We start from the raw sequence: 20,338 nt of genomic DNA, 5'->3' as shown, positions 1-20,338 counted from the left end.
GAGACTTGTCCAGGGTGTACCCTGCCTCTCGCCCATAGTCAACTGGGATAGGCTCCAGCTTGCCTACGACCCTGTACAGGACAAGCGGCTACAGATAATGGATGACTGGATGCCATAGTATCACAGGATCAATCTTATAAAATTAATGGTGGTGTAATAGGCTATACCATGGATTCTCCAACTTTGAAGTGTTTGATAATTAAACCACAGTTTCTCCCAACAGAGTGGGCTTTTTTTTTCAATAGGCCTATGTGACATCTTCTATTTAATAATTATTATATTAAATATTTTGCGTTAAGGATTCTGGCATTGTCCCATTGTGCATGGTATGCCGTGTAGATATTCTCAGCATCCGCTAAGTTCAGTCGTAGATCGTGCTAGTTTCATGCTTTCTCCTGTCTACTCCCTTTCACCAGATTCCCTATATCTTCATTGGATAAAGCCGGTTGAGGTTTGACCAGCTGTTTCTTGTTTTCCCCTAACCCGATTGGATTGAACGTTCTGTCAATACGGTGCACTTTGATAGTCGGCTCCACCTTCACGAATGTTATTCGTGTTCCTATTGGTTACTGTAACCTACAGTGAGCGCTGATTGGTTGTAGCGGGGAGTTGTCAAGGCTTTGGACTTCATTCACCATTTTGCGTCTCTGTAGCGTAGCCCAAGCCATAAGCGGCTATACTTTTCCCCCTCATTTGGAGTGTCTTTGCGGAAGAAAAGCGTTTTTACCGTTTAGCTTTCTTCTGCGCGTCGGCAATCGCGAAGATTCTCTATTCTTATCCATTTTGTTTTCTAATCAGTATTTATTTGATCGACACTGTTAATATTGAAAGGGTGAGTTTAAAGCTTGCTATAAATCTTTATTTTGCAGCACTGCAGTGGCGCTTTTCTTTTCATTTATTTACCCCGGCAGTGGGTGTTTTCTGAAACAGTTGTAACCACTGTGTCATTTACGGAAATAATAGCAGTGAAGCGCGAGGCTTTTAGCATGTTCATGTTCATAAGCTACACACAGTCAAAAAAAAAAAAAAGCGTGTAGAGGTTCACAGTCAGCCTAAAACTTTTTTTCTCCGAATATGTTTGAACTATACCGGATACCCGTAACTAGTGTAGCTACAGTGTAGTCACTATGAAGTATGCTGTGTGTGTGTGTGTGTATATATATATATATATATATATATATATATATATATATATATATATATATCGTCCAGAACGCGGCGACATTGTGTTACAATTCACCAACCCACCTTTTTTGTTCTCATAGCCTACGTGTGGCCCTCGTCTCTTAATTCTCTCAGAGTAAACACATCTGTTGATAGAATACTGCGTAGTGTTTTTAGCCTTACGAGTACATAGGCTACTGCTACCTTGCACACAGGTTTCTTCTGTTTTAACGGTTTCTTCTTATTTCAGTGCGTATAGATACGTAAATCCTGGTATGTCACAGCGCAGATGTACATACAGTAGTGTTATATGTCACCTTTGTCTTTATTTCTAGGCTTTGTAGAGCGTAAAAATGCACTGCGGCCTTGTAATGTGGACAGGCCTGCGTCACTCCACTACTGTGTGTGTGTGTGTGTGTGAGAGAGAGAGAGAGAGAGAGAGAGGAGGTTGTACGCACAGTTTAGCTGCCAAAACGAGAAGCTCGGGTTTAGACCATTACTCCACCAAACTCTAAATAAAACGAATTTATCTTCGAAAAGCTAGCTTAGTAAAGCCTTGCTTAGCACAAAATGTGTATGGTATAATTAATGTGTTAATTGTGCAGTATGTGTACATTTTTATACATTTGTTTGCCATAGATAATTAATTCTCTTACTAAATTACCTTATGGTAAGCTTTTACTAGTGATAGCAGTATACAGTACATCACAGCATCTATTTACAAACTGCCAAAGCACTGTGAACATTGTGGTATTCCTAACAGAATGGTACTGTTTTGTACTATTGTACTGCTTCATACGTATTATTATATTGTCATACATGATTTGTTATACAGCATATTTTGCACTATAAAATGCAACACTTAACGTCATTTTGCATAATTCACAGGCATCCTAGCCTTGAATTGAATGACACTGAGTAAACAGCACACTTTATAAGCTTGATCAAAGATACTTTTATAAGCTAATTAGGAAAGCCCCCAAATATTGAAAAACTAGGCTAGTGCACATAAGTTGGTTTTGTGCATACATGTGTAACATTGTGTAGCAGTATAGGAAGACTTAAAGAGAGAAGTAGAGAAATGATAAAGACAGAGAGAGAGAGATAACAATGTAGTCCAAGATATGTCTGATTCTCTGAAAGGAAATTTAGAGTTGTGAGTTGAATGTCTAAGAAATGCACTAAATGCAATATAAGGTCACTTGGGTCAACAAGTGAAGGAGAGAGAGAGAGAGACTGAAATACCAGTCAACAAGGAATTCCCCCACCTCCTCTGTTCTAGCCAAGAAACAAAAACCAGTGTGTGACTTGTCCAGGCAAGCGTTGTTCTTGGTGTTCAGTTCAGCTTTGTTTTGGCATGTAGTAGGCTACTAAATGAGTTACATTATATAATATATCATAATGAATGCAATAATACATTTATTGAAATAAATGACAAATAAAAGGCAAAAAAATAGCTGGTGTTAAATCCAAAAGTAATATATTTTGCATTCTGTGTTCCACTACAGGGCTAAATTTCCAAAAACAGGACGCAACAGGAATAAGAAAAGAGAAGGGGCGGAATGAGAGAGGGAAACAGAGTGCAAGATATCGATAGGCTGGAACATATAAGGAAACTTAAGGACTAAGCATTCTGTACAAGCTATTGAATATGAAGCCTTTTAAAAAACAAGGCAGACGGTCACCTCCATCCACACGAGCCAAAGGGAGTAAGAGAAGACTAACTGATCCAAGCCCAGAAGAGGAGAAGAGGGACACAGAGGAAAAACCTAGGCTCTCACCCTCCTCTCCCAAGAGATTGGTGTCCTCAAATTCAGACTCATCACAGGATGAGCTAGTTAGAACCATCAGGACCCCAGAGAGAGAGGGAAAAAGAGAAGGAATACTGGATGTATCAGAGGATTATGGGAATGCAAAAGAACATTCTCAGAGCTTCAAATCAGGTGGAACACAGAGTGACAGTAACAGCCCCAATCCCTCATCTAGCCGCAAGACAGCCACCTTTAAGGCCCGTGTGCCGAAGAAAAAATATACCTCTGAGCACTATGCTGGAAACCATGGCAATGATGGAAATTCAAATACTCCTCCACAGAGTAACAGCAGTATGCCTCACAATTGTTCCAGTGCTTGTCAAGACAACACCTCTGGAGCTGAATACACAGATACAGTCAGTCAGATCAATCAGGTACCTGTAGCCAGCACCTCAGGGGTCATACAGAACAACATGTCAGCACTGTCAAACAGATTGGGAGCTGAAAGTAGTGAGAGAGAAAAGATAAACACATCTAGTCCTCAGCGTTGCTCCTCTACAGACACAGCCAGTGAGCACTCAGCTGACCTTGAGGTAACAACACAGCAACCTGGATCTCACTCCAGTGTTCAAGGAGGCCCATCTCATGTTAGACCTGAGACTCCACAGGAAAACCTACCAGCTGGGCTTTCACAAACACTTGCTAAGGGTTTAAAGAACCAGAGGGTCCTGGCCAGAGTGAACACAAGAAGAGGGGACAGTTGGCCACCTGATAAAGGACAAGAGTCATCAGGAGTTTTTTGTGCTGGTGTTGTACGAGAAGTCAGTGGAGAGCATGGAAGTGTGGAGGTGCAATTACATGGAGAGGAAACAATATGCAAATACCCTTTCCGAGTGGTTAATGATACGGTAGATGTTATATTAGATGCACCCCCTCCAGGGCATGCATCTGTGCCCATAGGAACACGTGTGTGTGTGCCCTTTGGAGGTGGCAGTGAAGGCAGTGAGGGGGCACAACAGTGGTACAGAGAAGGCCTGATCACTCAGGTGGACCCTCACCCTGCTGTTTCCTTCCCTTATCGTGTCCAGCTCCAGAATGATCCAGCAGATGAAAAGGATAGAACTGGACCAGAGGAGGACTGGAGGGGCAAAACTGCTCAAGCAGTGTGGGTCTCACGGCAGAGTCTTCGCCTTCTGGTTCCACCATGGGACCTGGAGCTGCCTCAAACTACTGACCAAGAGAAGGGTGGTCGAAGGGTGGGAGAAAGAGAGAGGGAGTGGGAGGACAAAGAGGAGATGGAAATGGAATCAGAGCTGTGCCGTTTCAGCATGGTACATGGGGTAACAGGACCAGTCTTAGTTACAGGACTGTTACAGCCTGAAACTTCTTCATTACCACTCCCCTCATCTTGTCCAATTAGCACTGCCATCACTTCCGTACTAAGCATAGCTCCAGACAGACCTTGGGACTGCAGCCGGCAAAAAGAGCTGGAGAAAGAGAGGGAGTTGCAAAGGCAATCTGAAAAAGAACGAGAAAGGGAAAGGATTTCTTTACAAGCACCAGCCCCAGAAGAGGACATGGAGGTTAGCCATTTCAGCATGGCTCCACTCAGGGAGGGTGGCCTCACTTTAGCCATGGGCACCAAACCTTCAGGTGTGCCCTCCCAACATCGACCCATTCTCTCTAAGCCTGACTACCTCAGCCCTCATCTGTCAGTGGTGAGAGGCATAGGCACACCATTAGCACCCCACTTATCCCTTGGCCCCTCCCCTATACTACTGGGAATGGATGCAACTGCAGGGGCTGCAGTCATCTCTTCTACCCCACAGTTGCCTCCACTGCCTCCCTCTTCTTCTCGCAGCTCCTTGGAGAAAACATCCACTTCCAGCTCCCATGGTACATCAGGGGGAGGCTCTAGCTCATCTTCTTCATCACGTTCCCGGACACCTCTCACAGCTGCTCAGCAAAAGTACAAAAAGGGGGATGTGGTATGTACTCCTACAGGAATCCGGAAAAAGTTTAATGGGAAGCAGTGGCGGCGACTGTGCTCTCGTGAGGGCTGTTCTAAGGAGTCCCAGCGACGTGGCTACTGCTCCCGTCATCTCTCTATGCGTACTAAAGAGATGGAGGCAGGAGGCAGTTTGGGCAGAGACAGAAGTGGTGCCAGCAGTACAGGCACCCTCACACCTGATCTCCGGTTAGGAGGTCGTACCAGCAGTGAGATTGACTGGGATGAGACATCACATGACAGTAGTGAAGCCAGCAGTCGTGGAGGAGATTCACGCCCTCGTCTAATTTTGCCTTCCCTTCTACCGCAAGAGCTGCCACGTGATTTGTCACGCTTTGACTTTGATGAGTGTGAGGCAGCAAACATGTTGGTGTCTCTGGGCAGCTCACGCTCCGGCACTCCCTCATTCTCCCCTGTGTCCAATCAGTCACCATTCTCCCCTGCCCCATCTCCTTCACCATCTCCACTCTTTGGTTTTCGCCCAGCCAATTTCAGCCCCATCACTCCACCTTCATCTCTCACTCCTCGCCGTCCACGCCATCTCAGTGGTACCAAACTGGGTACTCCCAGTGCAGAGCGGGATCGCCACCTATCTGGCATTATGCCCACTTTTCAGACCAATCTGACCTTTACTGTGCCTATGAGTCCCAGCAAGCGTAAGTTGGATGTTCCACCACCCCCACTTCCGATCGCACCTGATTATACTAAGTCTGATCCCCAATTAAGTGACTTGCCACTGGGTCTCAGTTCTGCAGCCTTCAGAGCAGTATCACCTCAAAGCCAGTCAAACACACCTTCACTTTCTTTTACTCGACCAAGGAGCACAACCAGTCGTCCGTCATCTTCTGCTGCATCCACCCCTCCACCTATGTTGGTTTCTCCTACACCCCCCTCACCACTGCCACAGGACCCCAGTTCACGACGTATTGTTCCCCTGCGTGATTCACCCGTAATTGTCCGCAATCCTGATGTGCCACTGGCAAAATTCAGTGATGGCCCCTTGAGCGGAAGAACAGGTTCCCACTCCAGAGAGCACACTCAACCATCTCATCTTGCTGTGGGTCTCCAGGCTCCTATTCCCATTAACAGAGCTGCCACAAATGGTACAGTACTGCTCCGGAACTCTGCTCCCACCTTGGTGCTGGTGACCTCTGCCCAGTCACTAACTACTGCAGCATCTGGTCATCAAACCTACTCAAGCCAGAGCCCCAGTTGTGTTTCTTCTTCTGGTATAGCCACTGGTCCTGCCAGTTCAGGCTCTGGAGGGAGAGAGCAAGACAGAAAGCCAGGTGACCATGCAGATGTACAAGGAGGGATTTTACCACAACCTGTGGCCTGCCATCCGAGTCCCACTGCCCTACTGCCTCTCATTCTACCAGCAGAGTCTCCACATCCTGCCCCTCGCAAAGACATTATAATGGGACGACCTGGCACAGGTAAGACTGTAGAAAATTATAGGAACTCTTATGAGAGAGATGCCTGTGTAGTCATAGTCTTTGTTCTCTTCTGATAGCGTTTTTAATGTTTTTACATGACAAAAAGTGTTTTTAATCTCCTTGCAAGACTTCCCTTTTAAAATATTGTGATAAACAATTTATTTGTCCAGAAGCACTAGATTAATAAAAGACAGGCAGATCAGCATTTCCACCAGATAGCTCTCTAAGTCTAAAGTCCTTCCCGCACCGTATGGCGCATTAGGCGGCGCCGATCTCTGTTTCTGTAGCCCTTGGCCTCTCGCCTATTACATAGCTAGGGTTACAGTGGGGGGCTGGTCCTCTGGTAACCACAAGAGGTTATTACCAGATGGTTATTACCAGATATTATTATATATTAAAATTATAACCAGTTAGCATTATATATTTAAGCAATATTGCCATGAGCAATAGTTTGGTTTTAGTGAACATTCACTGTGCTTCTAGGAACTGTCTGTTTATATTGGCAAGTTCAAAACTCCTGTGCTCTAGATTCATATATTGATTGGTTCATCTCCCTTTTTTATTGGGGAGAAAACGACAGCTCTTTTGAGGTTTTTTTTTTTTTTTTACTGAAAACTCATACTAGTGATACTTTTTCTACTCAGGGGAGCCTCAATTCACTGAGAGCTTGAGGGCTAAAGGGTGCTAACCTTTTTGCCCCATGGGAAAATTTCCATATTTTCAGGCCTTTTCCATTCACAATGAGGACTCAAAAGAGAGCACTGAATGAGTTGCAATTTATTTCACAAGTAAACACAAAAGAAATATATGTAAGACTAAAAAAAGCAGAGACTCCGTCTCTTTCTGTGGTTCACACACACACACACACACACACACACACACACACACACACACACAGCGGTAACCCCCATTCCAAACTGGAATCGATGAATATCATGAGAATGTAATATTATGTAGGGATGATGATATTGTTACATTGCTAAAAGCCTACTTGCATGCATCTTCCATATTTTTAATGGTGTTGTGCTAGCAGGAGAGTTACATCACAGCTTTGTTCTGCACTTTATTTTGTTGGTCTCCTCCATGTTTCCACAAACCTGTTACTGATTCTGTAAAGATAATCTGCCATACATATATACCAATTAATGTGCCTAGTAAAAATAGTTATTTTGTCAGTAAGAATGTATCTTGGGTGAACTGTGTCATGTAGCAGGTGGTGGGATTTGGAAACATGTTATAGTTACAGCATCAAGGTGCATTGCGACATCATGACATGCATTACATTTAAACATACCAAAGGACAACATCGGTTTGGAAAAAAGTCATTTGGTAGAAGTGTTAATTTTCTTTCTGTGGTTGTTGAACCTACCGTAAGCTTTTGTTTAGCAGTATAGTGAATTAATCATCCGTACATGATCTTACACTGCCACAATGTCCATTGACATTTACTCTGACTATTATTTTACCAGGCTTGTCAAAGTTTATTTATTTTGCATAGGAGCTTCTCAATTTAAAGTGCTAGTCTTACAAAAATGACATCACCCCTGGAAATTATGCCTTATAAAACTAGACATGTTAAATAGTTTACTGTCTAAATTGTATTTTAATACGAGACCGGGAACATGTTCTATTTAGCCAGCAAAGTTTGGCTCTTTGAGTCTGCCATTACACAAATGCGTTCCTGGTAAGTTATTGTTAATTCAAAGGAAGTGACATCATGTGTGCAATGCTTGAAAGTTTGCAGCATTTCTGGCTTCATTTGCTTTGCAAAACGTGGCATGTTTTTAATGATTGTTTTAAAATTCCAAAACTAAATTATAACCAAAGCATACACTGTAAAAAAAAAAAAAAGTTACGCCAACTTAAAAATTCAAGGCAACTTACTGCACAGGATTTTTGAGTTTATGTGACAACTAAGATTTTTAAGTTTTGAAGAAAGTTGTGCCAACTTGTACTTTTGGTCTCAGATAACTTAGCCTTCATATTCACACAAACTTAATTTTTTCAGTTTTACATGATAAGAATTCAACTTTAAGGCCACTAATCTTTCATCCAAGTAAAAACTTCAAAATTTGAGTTCAATTTTCTTTTTATCCCATATAAAACAAATAATAATCCAGTTCAAATAGCATGTTTATTTTAACATGATGGTAGCAAAACTGCTATAAAACTGTAGTGGCAGTGCTTTTAAGGTAAGAGTGAGCTCAGACCTAACCGACATTTAGTTCAAACATACTTACAGCCTGCATCATTTGTGCCAAATTGTGCTGTGTGCTATTGTTCGTAATGATGTGCAGTTTGCAATTTGTCAACCTTTTGAATATGTATGTGTTTTAATAGATTCACTCTTTATGTTCATTGTATGCATATTATACACCATTGCATGCCATTTGTAGCATTTTAATTGGCTGGTACTGAATTGTTTGCACATTTTGTTTGTCAAATTAGCTTCAGGCTTAAAATAAGTGAATGTGTGACTTAACAAAAAAGCACTGCCACTACAGTTTTATAGCAGTTTTGCTACCATCATGTTAAAATAAACATGCTATTTGAACTGGATTGTTATTCAGGGTTCCCGCGGGGTCTAAAAAAGTCTAAAATTCAGAAAGTTAAATTTTAGGCCTTAAAATGTCTAAAAAACACACATATTTTCATCCCAGGTCTAAAATTTAATTTATCCAAGTCTAAAATTCTTACATCCGCTCAGTCCGTTCCTAGAAGTGCCTGCAAAACATTAATAAAAAATGTGCCGGTTGCGTTGTTGTCTGCCTGCTAAAAAACTTCAATCACCGATGATCGCGGCAAGTATGCAACGGTCCAGTTTGTCCACTACGCCTACCGTAGTTCTACCTTCTAAGTTCCCGCCGAGTTTATGCAGTCTGTGGCAGTCAGAGAAGGTTAGCGGTTGTGTTGGCAGTGCGATGAAGAGTGTGGATAGCGCGTCGAATAATAGTGAGTAAAGAGGTTCACATACTTTTGCCACTCACAGATATGTAATATTGGATCATTTTCCTCAATAAATAAATGACCAAGTATAATATTTTTGTCTCATTTGTTTAACTGGGTTCTCTTGATCTACTTTTTGGACTTATGTGAAAATCTGATGTTTTAGGTCATATTTATGCAGAAATATAGAAAATTCTAAAGGGTTCACAAACTTTCAAGCACCGCCGTAAGTATGAAAAACGAGAATGTTCTGCGAGCAATAGGCTGAAGCACAGTATCGCTAAAAGGAGCTGTGTTGGGCTGGAACGGTGGGTTAAATAGCCGCTCACATTAGCGCGGAGAGCTTTCACACTGTAGACCAAGGGTGCCCAATTTGGGGCCCGCGGGCCAAGTTTGGCCCATGTTCCGTTTTTTTTTGACCCGCCTCATTTTTCCCATCTGTGCCCGCCCGTCAGTGCCAGGTCTGTGCCAGCCGCTGGAAATTTCTGTCCCAACGGCTCCGAAGAGTTGCCTGCAGTTCACTTTCTGACCACAGTTTTATAAGGGGGGGACAAGGGGGTCGCTGTTGAGTTGCTGGCTCTTCTGCCTGTCAGCAGGCTCATGACACAAGCGAGGAGCAGAGGTTACAGTGGAGCGCTGTGTTAGGCAGTGGCACACGGATAAAAGAAAATTCAAAAATAGTTAGCAAGATTTTTTTTTTCACGGAAATCGATTCCTCGGCAGTGTGCCTTATCTGTAGACAGAGAGTGGCAGTTTTGAAAGAATACAACATCCGTAGACATTATGAAACAAAACATTTACCTCTGTTTGCGAAATACAGTGGTGAAATAAGAAAGCAGAAGGCTAGCGAACTGTTAGCCAGGCTCAGTGCCCAACAACGCACATTACTGCAGCCATCATCTGCTCAAGAAAATGCAACTAAGGCCAGCTATAAGATCAGCGCAATGATAGCGAAATCTGGGAGATTTTTGTCATGTGGAGAGTTTGTTAAAAGTTGCCTGACTGTGGCTGCAGAGACTGTGTCCCTGAGCCAGACACGGGCCTTTTCGCAAATTAGTTTATCATGGAACACAGTTACCCGCTGCATCGAGGACATGGCTGAGGATCTCAGAGAACAAATCGTTGGTAAAGCATCCAGATTTACGGCCTTTTCTATTGCTTGCGATGAGAGCACCAACATATGTGACTATGCACAATTGATGGCGTTTTTGCGCAGAGTCAGTGAGGATTTTGAAGTGACACAGGAGCTGGCTGGCCTTGAGACACTTTCAGGTACAACACGAGGGAAATGTTGTGTTGTGTTCTATATTGCTCAGTTCACATTGTCCAATTCCATACCTAATACTCAATCTAATTTCACATTCAGTCTAAAGTAAATTCTCTCTGGTTTCATAAGTTGGGCAATCCAGCTGGTTTCAAATGGCTTAAAAGGTACAGTGCTACAAGGGCATGTGTTATTGCTCAATTCACATTTTAGTTAATTTTTAAATAGAATTGTATATTTGGTTGTCCTGGACCTTATCCAACTGTTTTCAACTTGTTCAAGCTACCAAAGCACTTTTTGTAATATAGTCTGAAATGTTGCTTTCCTTTCAAATATGTTTCTACCTCTTAAAATAAGCCATGTGGATGTTCTGTCATCTTCTGAAATTAATAAAGGTAGGCCTACTGTAAATATACAAAATATGTGTTTAATTGCTTTAAACATTTACATTTGAGTTTAATGATCTTAGCCTATATAAAAATGACACATTTCAATAAAATGTAAGGTAACAATGTGGACGTTCGTTTTTTGGCCCGCGGCCCACCCACAGAATTAATTTTTGGCCCATTGTAGAGAAGAATTTGGGCACCCTTGCTGTAGACAATCTTACCGTGCACATTACATGTCGTCAACGTTACCATGACAACATGGAGGGCATGAGTCCAGTCAGCGTATTCAGCTTTCTAACAGTGCTTTTTTTTTTTTAAATATTATTCTCTCCCCAATGGTGTGTCTTTCCTGGCTTTATTATTTAGTATTTATTAATTTTGCATTCATATTTTGCAATGATTTTACACCTCTGTCTCAAATGGCCCCTGTTTGCTCCGCTACTGCTTAAAAACCTGCTGTCTCCCTTGTATACCTCTCGCAAGGTATGACTTGATTTCACTGGTAAATCGCTGTCGCCTTGCATGAGTTTGCTGTTTACCTGGAAGCAAGTGTGCTACGGGGCTACTACGTATGTTTTAACTATTAGTTTTAAAAGATGTGTATGCATTTTTACTGTTAATATGGTTGAAATGGTTGCTACAGCAAGTGGAGGTCTGCGATGCTGTGGTTTGCAGCATGGGGTTCACATGAGCAATCAAGAAAGTCAACATCTGACAACAGTGCATTATATAATAACGCTGTTTTATTACCAGAACACCACTAACCAAAAGTTTAAATGAGTTCTGTCGCAGTTAGGGGAAAAAACCAAACCCCTACAGACTGCATTTACTGCACAAATGCCCTTTATCACTCTATTGTCTTGTACTTTTGTTGCTGTGACATAATGTACTAATGTTGTACTAATGTTGCCATATGACATAAATAAGCACACAATCAGTTTGTATCCCTGATAGTCAGTTTACCAATACAAATGACTGTTTTGAGAATTGAACTCGATTGTCTTTTTTTGGGAAGGGCGGGGGTAGGGCAGGTTGTAATGCTTCGTGTTGGTCTAAAAAAATTTTCATAATGGTCTTAAAAAGTCTAAAAAAGGTCTAAAATTTAACTTACTGAATCCTGCAAGAACCCTGTTATTTGTTTTATTGTGGGATAAAAAGAAAATTGAACTCAAATTTTGAAGTTTTTACTTGGATGAAAGATTAGTGGCCTTAAAGTTGAATTCTTATCATGTAAAACTGAAAAAATTAAGTTTGTGTGAATATGAAGGCTAAGTTATCTGAGACCAAAAGTACAAGTTGGCACAACTTTCTTCAAAACTTAAAAATCTTAGTTGTCACATAAACTCAAAAATCCTGTGCAGTAAGTTGCCTTGAATTTTTAAGTTGGCGAAATCCCTAACCACACCATTTAAATCCAACTTGCGAGCGTGCCTGCTCTCTATGGAAAGGATGGCTAGACCCCGCAGTCTATCTTGCGACATAGTGCTTCGCAAGTATGTTTTAATTAATTTCAATTTGGAAAATGACCTCTCTGCGGTTGCAACGGTTACGGGTATAGTCAAGAACAATTTGATGGCTGTGGCAACGTCAGGCAAACTGGACAATACGGAACTGTGTTTCACAAAGAGAGTGTGCGCCAAATCTCAGACTCCACCATGTTCAATTTCTTTTAAAGCGGGTCGTAATGCACTTCTAAATGACAGTATCTGATCAGGGAAATCAGCAGATAAGTTGTCATTGTATTGCTCAGCCAGAGTACTTGCCGATGCATATAATTCATCATCAGATTTCAAGACGAGTTCCTCGGGGCGTAAAAACCTAAACATTCGCGCCACTTCCCGCATGCCTTCAAACCTGCGACCCACCTGCGCAACGACAATGTCTAAAGTGGCGTAGAAGACCGATACTTTAAAATTCTCCTCTGCATTCAGAAGCCTTTCGTCCTCACACAATTCATTGAAATAGGTTTTCGTACGCCTGTTGCGTTTCTCGGGAAATAAAGGAGAGATTCCCCACAATTTGGCCAGGTCTTGGGCAGCTTCTTTGAGGCTGTCATATTCACCTCTGAGTGAAGCAAGGTTGTCAGACGCACTTGAGAGATATTGGCTTGCCTGTAGTATGTCCACGTTGTGTTTTTGGAGATGTTGGGAAACAATTTGAATGGATTCAAGAATTTTACCCTGTATGACCGTTTGAAACACAAATTCAAAGTTTTCCATGCTGGCTTTCAGACCCGTGGCCTCAGCGCGCTCTTTACATAGCAAATTCCTCAGTGTTGAATTAACACTTTCAGAGTTAATTTGGGTCCAGTTGGACCTATATAAACACTCTGAGTGTTAATTCAACACTGGGGATTTTGCTGTGTAGACTTTTTGGACAACAGAGATATTTTAGTTAGCACTTTCATAACATCTGGGTAACGAAACCGGAGGGCGCGCACCGCATCGTTTCTGGATGCCCAACGTGTTGGGCATAGACGTTTAAGAGTTGGCTGCCCTGCCACTTTGAACTGTACTTCCAAAATTTCCCAACGTTTAATGCTAGCACTGAAGAACTCATACAGTCTCTCTACTGTATCGTAGTATTCTTTCACCTTAGCCACATTCTGGCACGCATCGTTTAAGACCAGGTTTAAATTGTGAGTAGCGCAATGAATGTACATGGCATTTGGCTCCCTATCAGTGATTCATTTTTGTAAACCAGAGTAGACCCCACTCATTGCGGCTGCGCCATCATATCCCTGTCCTCTGCATTTATTGATAGAAATTCCTTTCATCTCTAACAGCTCGAGAATAATTTTTTCTAAGCCATGTGCGCTTTGATCATGAACTGAATGGAAACCCGTGAAACTCTCGTGAATTTGTACGTCTAAGGGCACATCATTGTCATCTTTAGCAACCGTGACATATCGGAGCACTTGGCTTAGCTGATCAACTTTAGAAATGTCTTGTGTTGTGTCCAATATTACAGAATAAAATTCTGCCTCATGGATTTTTTTCACTATTTCGTCTAAGACGTTTTGTGCCATGATTGATATCATTTCGTTTTGAATTTTTGGGCTTAAGTATTTGATTTTACTTTTACTTTTAATCAACTTCTCTAACACGGGGTCGTAACGTCCAAGAAGTTCAATGTGGGCCAGAAAGTTTCCATTGTTTATTTCTCCAAGTTTCTCATGATGCGCACGGAAAGCAGAGTTGCAGGATGCAAGTGTCAATGTAACATCAGCAATCCTTTTTAATATATCTGACCAAAAATTAACCTCATTCCTAAATTCAGAGGAAATTTGTTCATCGATGGTTAGATTTTGTTGCCAGGTATCATAAACGACACAGGCTGACAAGTGACAACGGGCACGTTCGTGCTCTTTGATCTTCTGCGATAGACCTTGCCAGTCATTAATTCCGGTTGTCCATGCCAAATTATGACCCACAGACGTTCTGTCACCAAACAGCCAACAAGACTGGCAATATACACGATCAAATTTTGGGGAGTAACACAACCATTTCCGTGGGATCTTTGTACCTTTCTTTGACACCCGGTAAAAGTACCGTACTCTTTAGAAAAACATCTGCCTCTTGCATCCCTCGGATAGGGACCTTCGTATTTGCATGGGCCTCTTTACATCATCATCACAAATATCAACAGGGAAATTAGCCCTGTCACTAGGGTAAGAGTCAGTCTCAACAGCGCATTCCAGAGCGGAAGGAGTCCCAACAGTCTCGCTGCCTGACAGTTCTGCTGCCGAGTCAAGGAGCTCTTCTTCATCGGGCCCCGTAATGGGCTCTCCCTCAATTGAAGAGTCAACGGCACAGACAGAGATATCTTCCTCACCTGACGCTGTACACTCATCTCTCTCATCACCAGCCATCTGATGCACGGTATCTCTGTCGCCCGACGCTGCAGAAGGGCACGCATCTGTGATCTCACCATCGAACTCTCCCTCGTCTGCTGCTAACCCTTTGAGGAGTATGATTGCATATTAGAACTTAACTTTTTGGGTTCTCACGGCGATGTCACAAATGCTCCGCAAGATTTTAACACAAAAGTTTAAACCATGGGAGCTGTAAATGTTAGTTAGAGAAATTTCTGGATGGATTGGCTAAAGTCCTTTAGCTATTCCTCAGTCTCAATGTAGGCAGTGTAGGTCCCTACGGCGTTTTAATTGACAGAAACAACCAGACCTTTTTTTTTTATTTAAGTGATCTTTCTCTTTGTTTAATTGCTATAGGCTATTGAGCTCTTTGATGCTTGATTGAGCAACTTTATACTTAGCTTATGCATAGCTCGTCTATGCATGGCTAATGCACGAGCCTCTGCCTCGTTTTAACTGCACTAGTCCCCCCCCCCCCATGGCCCTACCTGTTAGCGCATCATGAACTGGAGGATAAGGCCCAACTCTCCCAAAAACGGATGAAATTTTGGGCACTGTGGATGTAAATTCTTCTTTTTTCTTTTTGATTTGCCGCTTTTGAGCACCACTTTTTTCTCTGGTACGCTTCATTGTTGTGTTGTGTTTATTATTTTCATGTTTCATCGGACTTTTTCGTGCATTGAATCACATCGGGCGACGGGCCCCCCCTAGCGGTCGGCCCCCCCGCCTGGCGGGGGCTGCGGGGGTATACTTTACGCAAGAGCGTCCAATGAGGATTGTTATTTTCTTGTTTACAAGATGACACATCTGAAGGGGGCTGACAAATCCTGAATTTCTGTAAAGATAACTGTCCAAAGATTTATAAGCACGCAGTGCTTCACCACTGAACAGCGAGGGAAAGTTAATGAGGTAATTATACACATCTGGGTATTCCGCTGGCAGTTCCATATCCACTGACACGGTCTTGAAAACTACGTCCGGTAAGCCATAAGGGTCACTAATCTGTAGGTCGTTTATTTTAGACATATATCTAGTTATCTGTTCATTAGAAAAATGAGCCGTGTAGTCCGTCGGTTGAAAATTGATCCATTTTGCACACGAGTGCAGCAATATTCAGCTGTGTTTTTTACTGACAAGATGGCGGCTGTTTACATTCTGGTCACGTGACTGCAAGAGGTCTATAGCTATGTCTGTCATGCCACTGACTGTCCGAGTGGGTCTGTTACATGTGGGAGTGCCAGGAGCCTGACATTAGCACTCATCTGATGGCCCTTTTCCACTACCCTTTTTCAGCTCACTTCAGCTCGCTTCAGCTCACTTCAGCCCGACACGGCTCGCGTTTTGACTACCAAAAAACAGCACGATTCAGCGTGCTTCAGCCCTGCTTAGCCCCTAAAACTCGCACCGTTTTGGAGTGGGGCTGAAGCGAGCCAAAGCGCGCCGAGTGAGGCTGGGGGCGTGAGCAGACACTCCCCTGTGCACTGATTGGTGAGGAGGAGTGTCCTCACATGCCCACACACGCCCCGCGAGCACGCTGGGATCTGTAAACACCGTAAACCCGGAAGAAGAATAATTACGAATTACGAGAATTTCTGAAGCCTTATGCGCCTCGCCTCATCTATACGCTCTTGCCAGTATCTGTTGGCGTTGTCGGTGACAACAAGCCACAGCACCAAGACCAGCAACACTAACGACTCCATGTCCTCCATGTTTATTGTTTACTATTCGGGTCGTGAGACTACCGCTTAAAAGCTCACTGATGTCACTGTTTGCGCTGCTTAACGACATCACGTGACGTCCACCCACTTTCGCTAACTCCATCCAATGTGTCCACCCACTTCCAGCCAGCACAGTTCAGCGCGGTTGTAGTTGAAATGCAACTCCAATAGCCTCACTCAGCTCGACTCAGCACGGCACGGCTCAGCCCGACTCAGCCGCGTTTGTAGTGGAAAAGCGGCATATGTGCTGCAGGATTTAATGGACCCAGATTCTCCTTTTCTTCTTCTTTTAGCTATGCCTTCTGTGCAAAATGAGCATCAAAAGCAGCTCCTCCTCGCGGTCACTGTCAGCCATTGTGTGCTGCTGAGTGCACTGGATGTGCACACAAGCAGCATACAACTGCTACATTTTCCCGCGAAAACCAACAATCAATAGTCAGGATTATAGTTGTGGTGTGACTGTTCCAGACCAGAACTAAATTCAGGTACAGTTATATTTATTGGTGTTATGGGATTGGGGTATAACTCTGAAATCAGATAAGAAAGCTCTGCAGCCCAAAATTAAAAGGCTGGAACATAAAGTAAAAGAAAAGGAAACACAAATATAAGTCAATCAGAGCAACTGGGTGAATACATTTAAAACTATGGCTGATTCTCCAATAACTATTTCAGTAGGTACATATACAGATTTTATTTTTTTATTTGTGCTATTTTTTTATTTACTTTATTTAATCTGACTTCAAATCCATTGCATTTCTAAGAATGTAATGGATCTGGTGTGCATAAAACAGCACTCAATATTCCCTACTATAGGCACCTTGTCAGATTGCAGACACCTGGATGTATGTGCTGGGGAGAGCACAGACTGACAGACAAATCCAAAACACGAGACAAAATTGAAGTCAAGGGACAGGCAGGGGTCGATCAATCGGCAGACAGAGTAATAAGGGCTAGACTAAAGAATAACAAGAATGAGACAATAACGAGGGTCGAGAACACAATAAGGCAGGCAGAATAATAAGGCTTGGTAAGACACTGAACAATACTACGCATTGAGTGAGTGTGGGAGAGGTGTTCATATAGTGTGGGCTGATTAACCAGAAAATGAGTGACAGGTATAATTAATAGACAGGCGATAGAGGGCGCTGCGGTTCTTGGGTGTTGTAGTTTAGATCAGCCATGTTTGTAGTCTGACTGGAAATGGTGCTCTCTATTGCGTTACTGACACACACCTAAAATAAAAGTATTAAAATTATCAAATAATATAATTATTATTATGACACTTGTGTCCCATCCCCTTGTAACTTTCGTCATTTTTTTCAAAAGAATTAGTATCAAGAATGCATGTCATTGCAGAGAATATTATAGAGTCAGTGTGGTCACAAAAGAAGGCAGTGGTGCATATGACATCACACATGCAGCGCTACTGACCTATAAATCTCTGCAATCTAATAATGGTGGACAAGCTTTTAGTGATTTTTGGAACAGAATTCAAAGACGCAAAAATAATTATTTTTTGAACCAATTTTTTTATTTATCGGTGAACTTTATAACCTGAGCATGTCACATACAGAAAACCCGAAATTTTATGTCATTTTCGTAAATCTAGCACTTTAATAATGGAGTATGCTAGTATGATGTGTCACTCAGGAACATACAAAAAGGGCAATCCATAATAAAAACAGAAGGTGAGTCAATTGACATGTGAATCTGGACTGATTTGCGCAGGTGTTTTGAATTCTCTAATGCCGCTTTTCCACTACAAACGCGGCTGAGTCGGGCTGAGCCGTGCGGTGCTGAGTTGGGCTGAGTCGAGCTGAGCGGGGCTATTGAAGTTGCATTTCGACTACAACCGCGCTGAACCGTGCTGGCTGGAAGTGGGTGGACACATTGGGTGGAGTTAGCGAAAGTGGGTGGACGTCAGGTGATGTCGTTAAGCAGCGCAAACAGTGACATCAGTGAGCTTTTAAGCGGTAGTCTCACAACCCGGATAGTAAACAATAAACATGGAGGACATGGAGTCGTTAGTGTTGCTGGTCTTGGTGCTGTGGCTTGTTGTCACCGACAACGCCAACAGATACTGGCAAGAGCGTATAGATGAGGCGAGGCGCATAAGGCTTCAGAAATTCTCGTAATTCTCCTTCTTCCGGGTTTGCGGTGTTTACAGATCCCAGTGTGCTCGCGCCCCGGGGCGTGTGTGGGCATGTGAGGACACTCCTCCTCACCAATCAGTGCACAGGGGAGTGTCTGCTCACGCCCCCAGCCTCACTCAGCACGGTTTGGCTCGCTTCAGCCCTACTCCAAAACGGTGCGAGTTTTAGGGGCTAAGCAGGGCTGAAGCGAGCTGAGTCGTGCTGTTTTTTGGTAGTCGAAATGCGAGCCGTGTCGGGCTGAAGTGAGCTGAAGCGAGCTGAAGTGAGCTGAAAAAGGGTAGTGGAAAAGGGCCATAATATTAGTTAGGTTAGATTAACATGGGACAGCCTTGGGCTGAAGTGCCCAAGAGTGGCGGCGCACATGTACGCAGCGGCTTTGCTCTCCTATGATGAACTAAATTTTGTTGTACATTTGTGCAGTGACAATAAAGGCATTCTACGTATGCGAAAAGAAACTTAAGGTCAGAGTAGAATCAAGAAGACACAGAAGACATGAAAGGGCTGGACGGGTCCCCTATTGTCAATGACTGATGGGGGCCTTAAGTAAGTAAGTAAGCATAATGTCTTAGTTTTCCGTAGCTGTCATTGTTATTTGGACGGCAGAGGGTGCAGTAAGGTGCATTATTATCCTTGACTTGCAAGTGATGTCAAAGTAAAATAGAAACCTGGATGTCAGCCATGTTGGTGGATATACAAATGTGGGGTCAAGCGACATTCTATACAAAACATAGTCATGCGCACATGACTTTCTTTGTTTTTCCACTGCTTTAAGTGTTCTTTTAGCTATGCCATACCTTTGTGTTGTATATGGTTGTGGTCACAACAGTACTCGTGACTGTGGCACGTTCCGATTTTTTAGAATTCCGGCCGTGATTCGGAAAGAGGGCGAGGAAACTCTGAAACTTAGTACAGAGAGGAGCTGAGGGAACAGGACACTTCGTCCAATGACCATTTCATCCAATAGTTGAGACATTTCGTCTAAAGCCTTTTTCATATGCACTATCAATAATTTTATATTTCAAGTATTCCAGTGTTCGCAAATGAAAGCCCTGCGAGAGTACTGTTCAGCGCCTAAAGATTTTACATGATCCAGCCAGCTTTAAAATTAATAACTTGGCCAACGGAACTCACAGTGAAGCCAGATTTTACAGGCACCTCCCTCTAAGCCTCTCCCTTCGAAAGAGCATGGTCTCGGGTCGGTAGGACCGTGCTTTGGCCCAGAATTCACAAACAAAGCCCCCGTGAGAGCACTGCTCGGAGCCTAAAATTTAATATGATCCAGTCGGCTTTAAAAATTAACAACTCAGCCAGGGGAGCTCATAGCGAAGCCAAATTTTACAGGCATCTCCCTCTAAGCCTCCCCCTTTGAAAGAGCATGGTCTCAGGTCAGTAGGACTGTGCCTCAGCCCAGGATTCGCGAATGAAACCCTGCTCTGTGCCTAAAGATTTAATATGATCCAGCCAGAAACACAAACATGTAAGCGAGCACCCTGGAATGACAAGGGAGTTAGCTCATCCCAGGGTCAACAAGTGGCATGGGCCGACGTGGTCACCCCCTTAGTACGCACTTTAGTGTTGAAGCACACGTACTATGGCACTCATTTGCTTTACAAAAATGTGTTTTGCTTTGATCAA

General features: G+C 43.0%; 1 protein-coding gene across 5 annotated transcripts in view; it reads left to right on the top strand.

Moving 5' to 3' along the window:
* The first annotated feature begins 648 nt into the window (after positions 1 to 648).
* Positions 649 to 20,338, top strand: part of cica (capicua transcriptional repressor a) — a 166,661-nt gene continuing 146,971 nt past the window's right edge. For all 5 annotated transcript variants that reach the window (XM_060904838.1, XM_060904839.1, XM_060904837.1 and 2 more), the window contains exons 1-2: positions 649 to 832; positions 2,673 to 6,359. In XM_060904838.1, coding sequence (XP_060760821.1) covers positions 2,816 to 6,359 — 3,544 coding nt within the window. In that variant the 5' untranslated portion in view covers positions 649 to 832; positions 2,673 to 2,815. The remainder of the gene's footprint in view (positions 833 to 2,672; positions 6,360 to 20,338) is intronic.

This window comes from Neoarius graeffei, chromosome 22, assembly GCF_027579695.1.
Source record: "Neoarius graeffei isolate fNeoGra1 chromosome 22, fNeoGra1.pri, whole genome shotgun sequence".
In the NCBI taxonomy this organism is placed as follows: Eukaryota; Metazoa; Chordata; class Actinopteri; order Siluriformes; family Ariidae; genus Neoarius; species Neoarius graeffei.
Note: the sequence above shows the minus strand (reverse complement) of the source record. Positions and strands in the feature narration are given on the sequence as shown.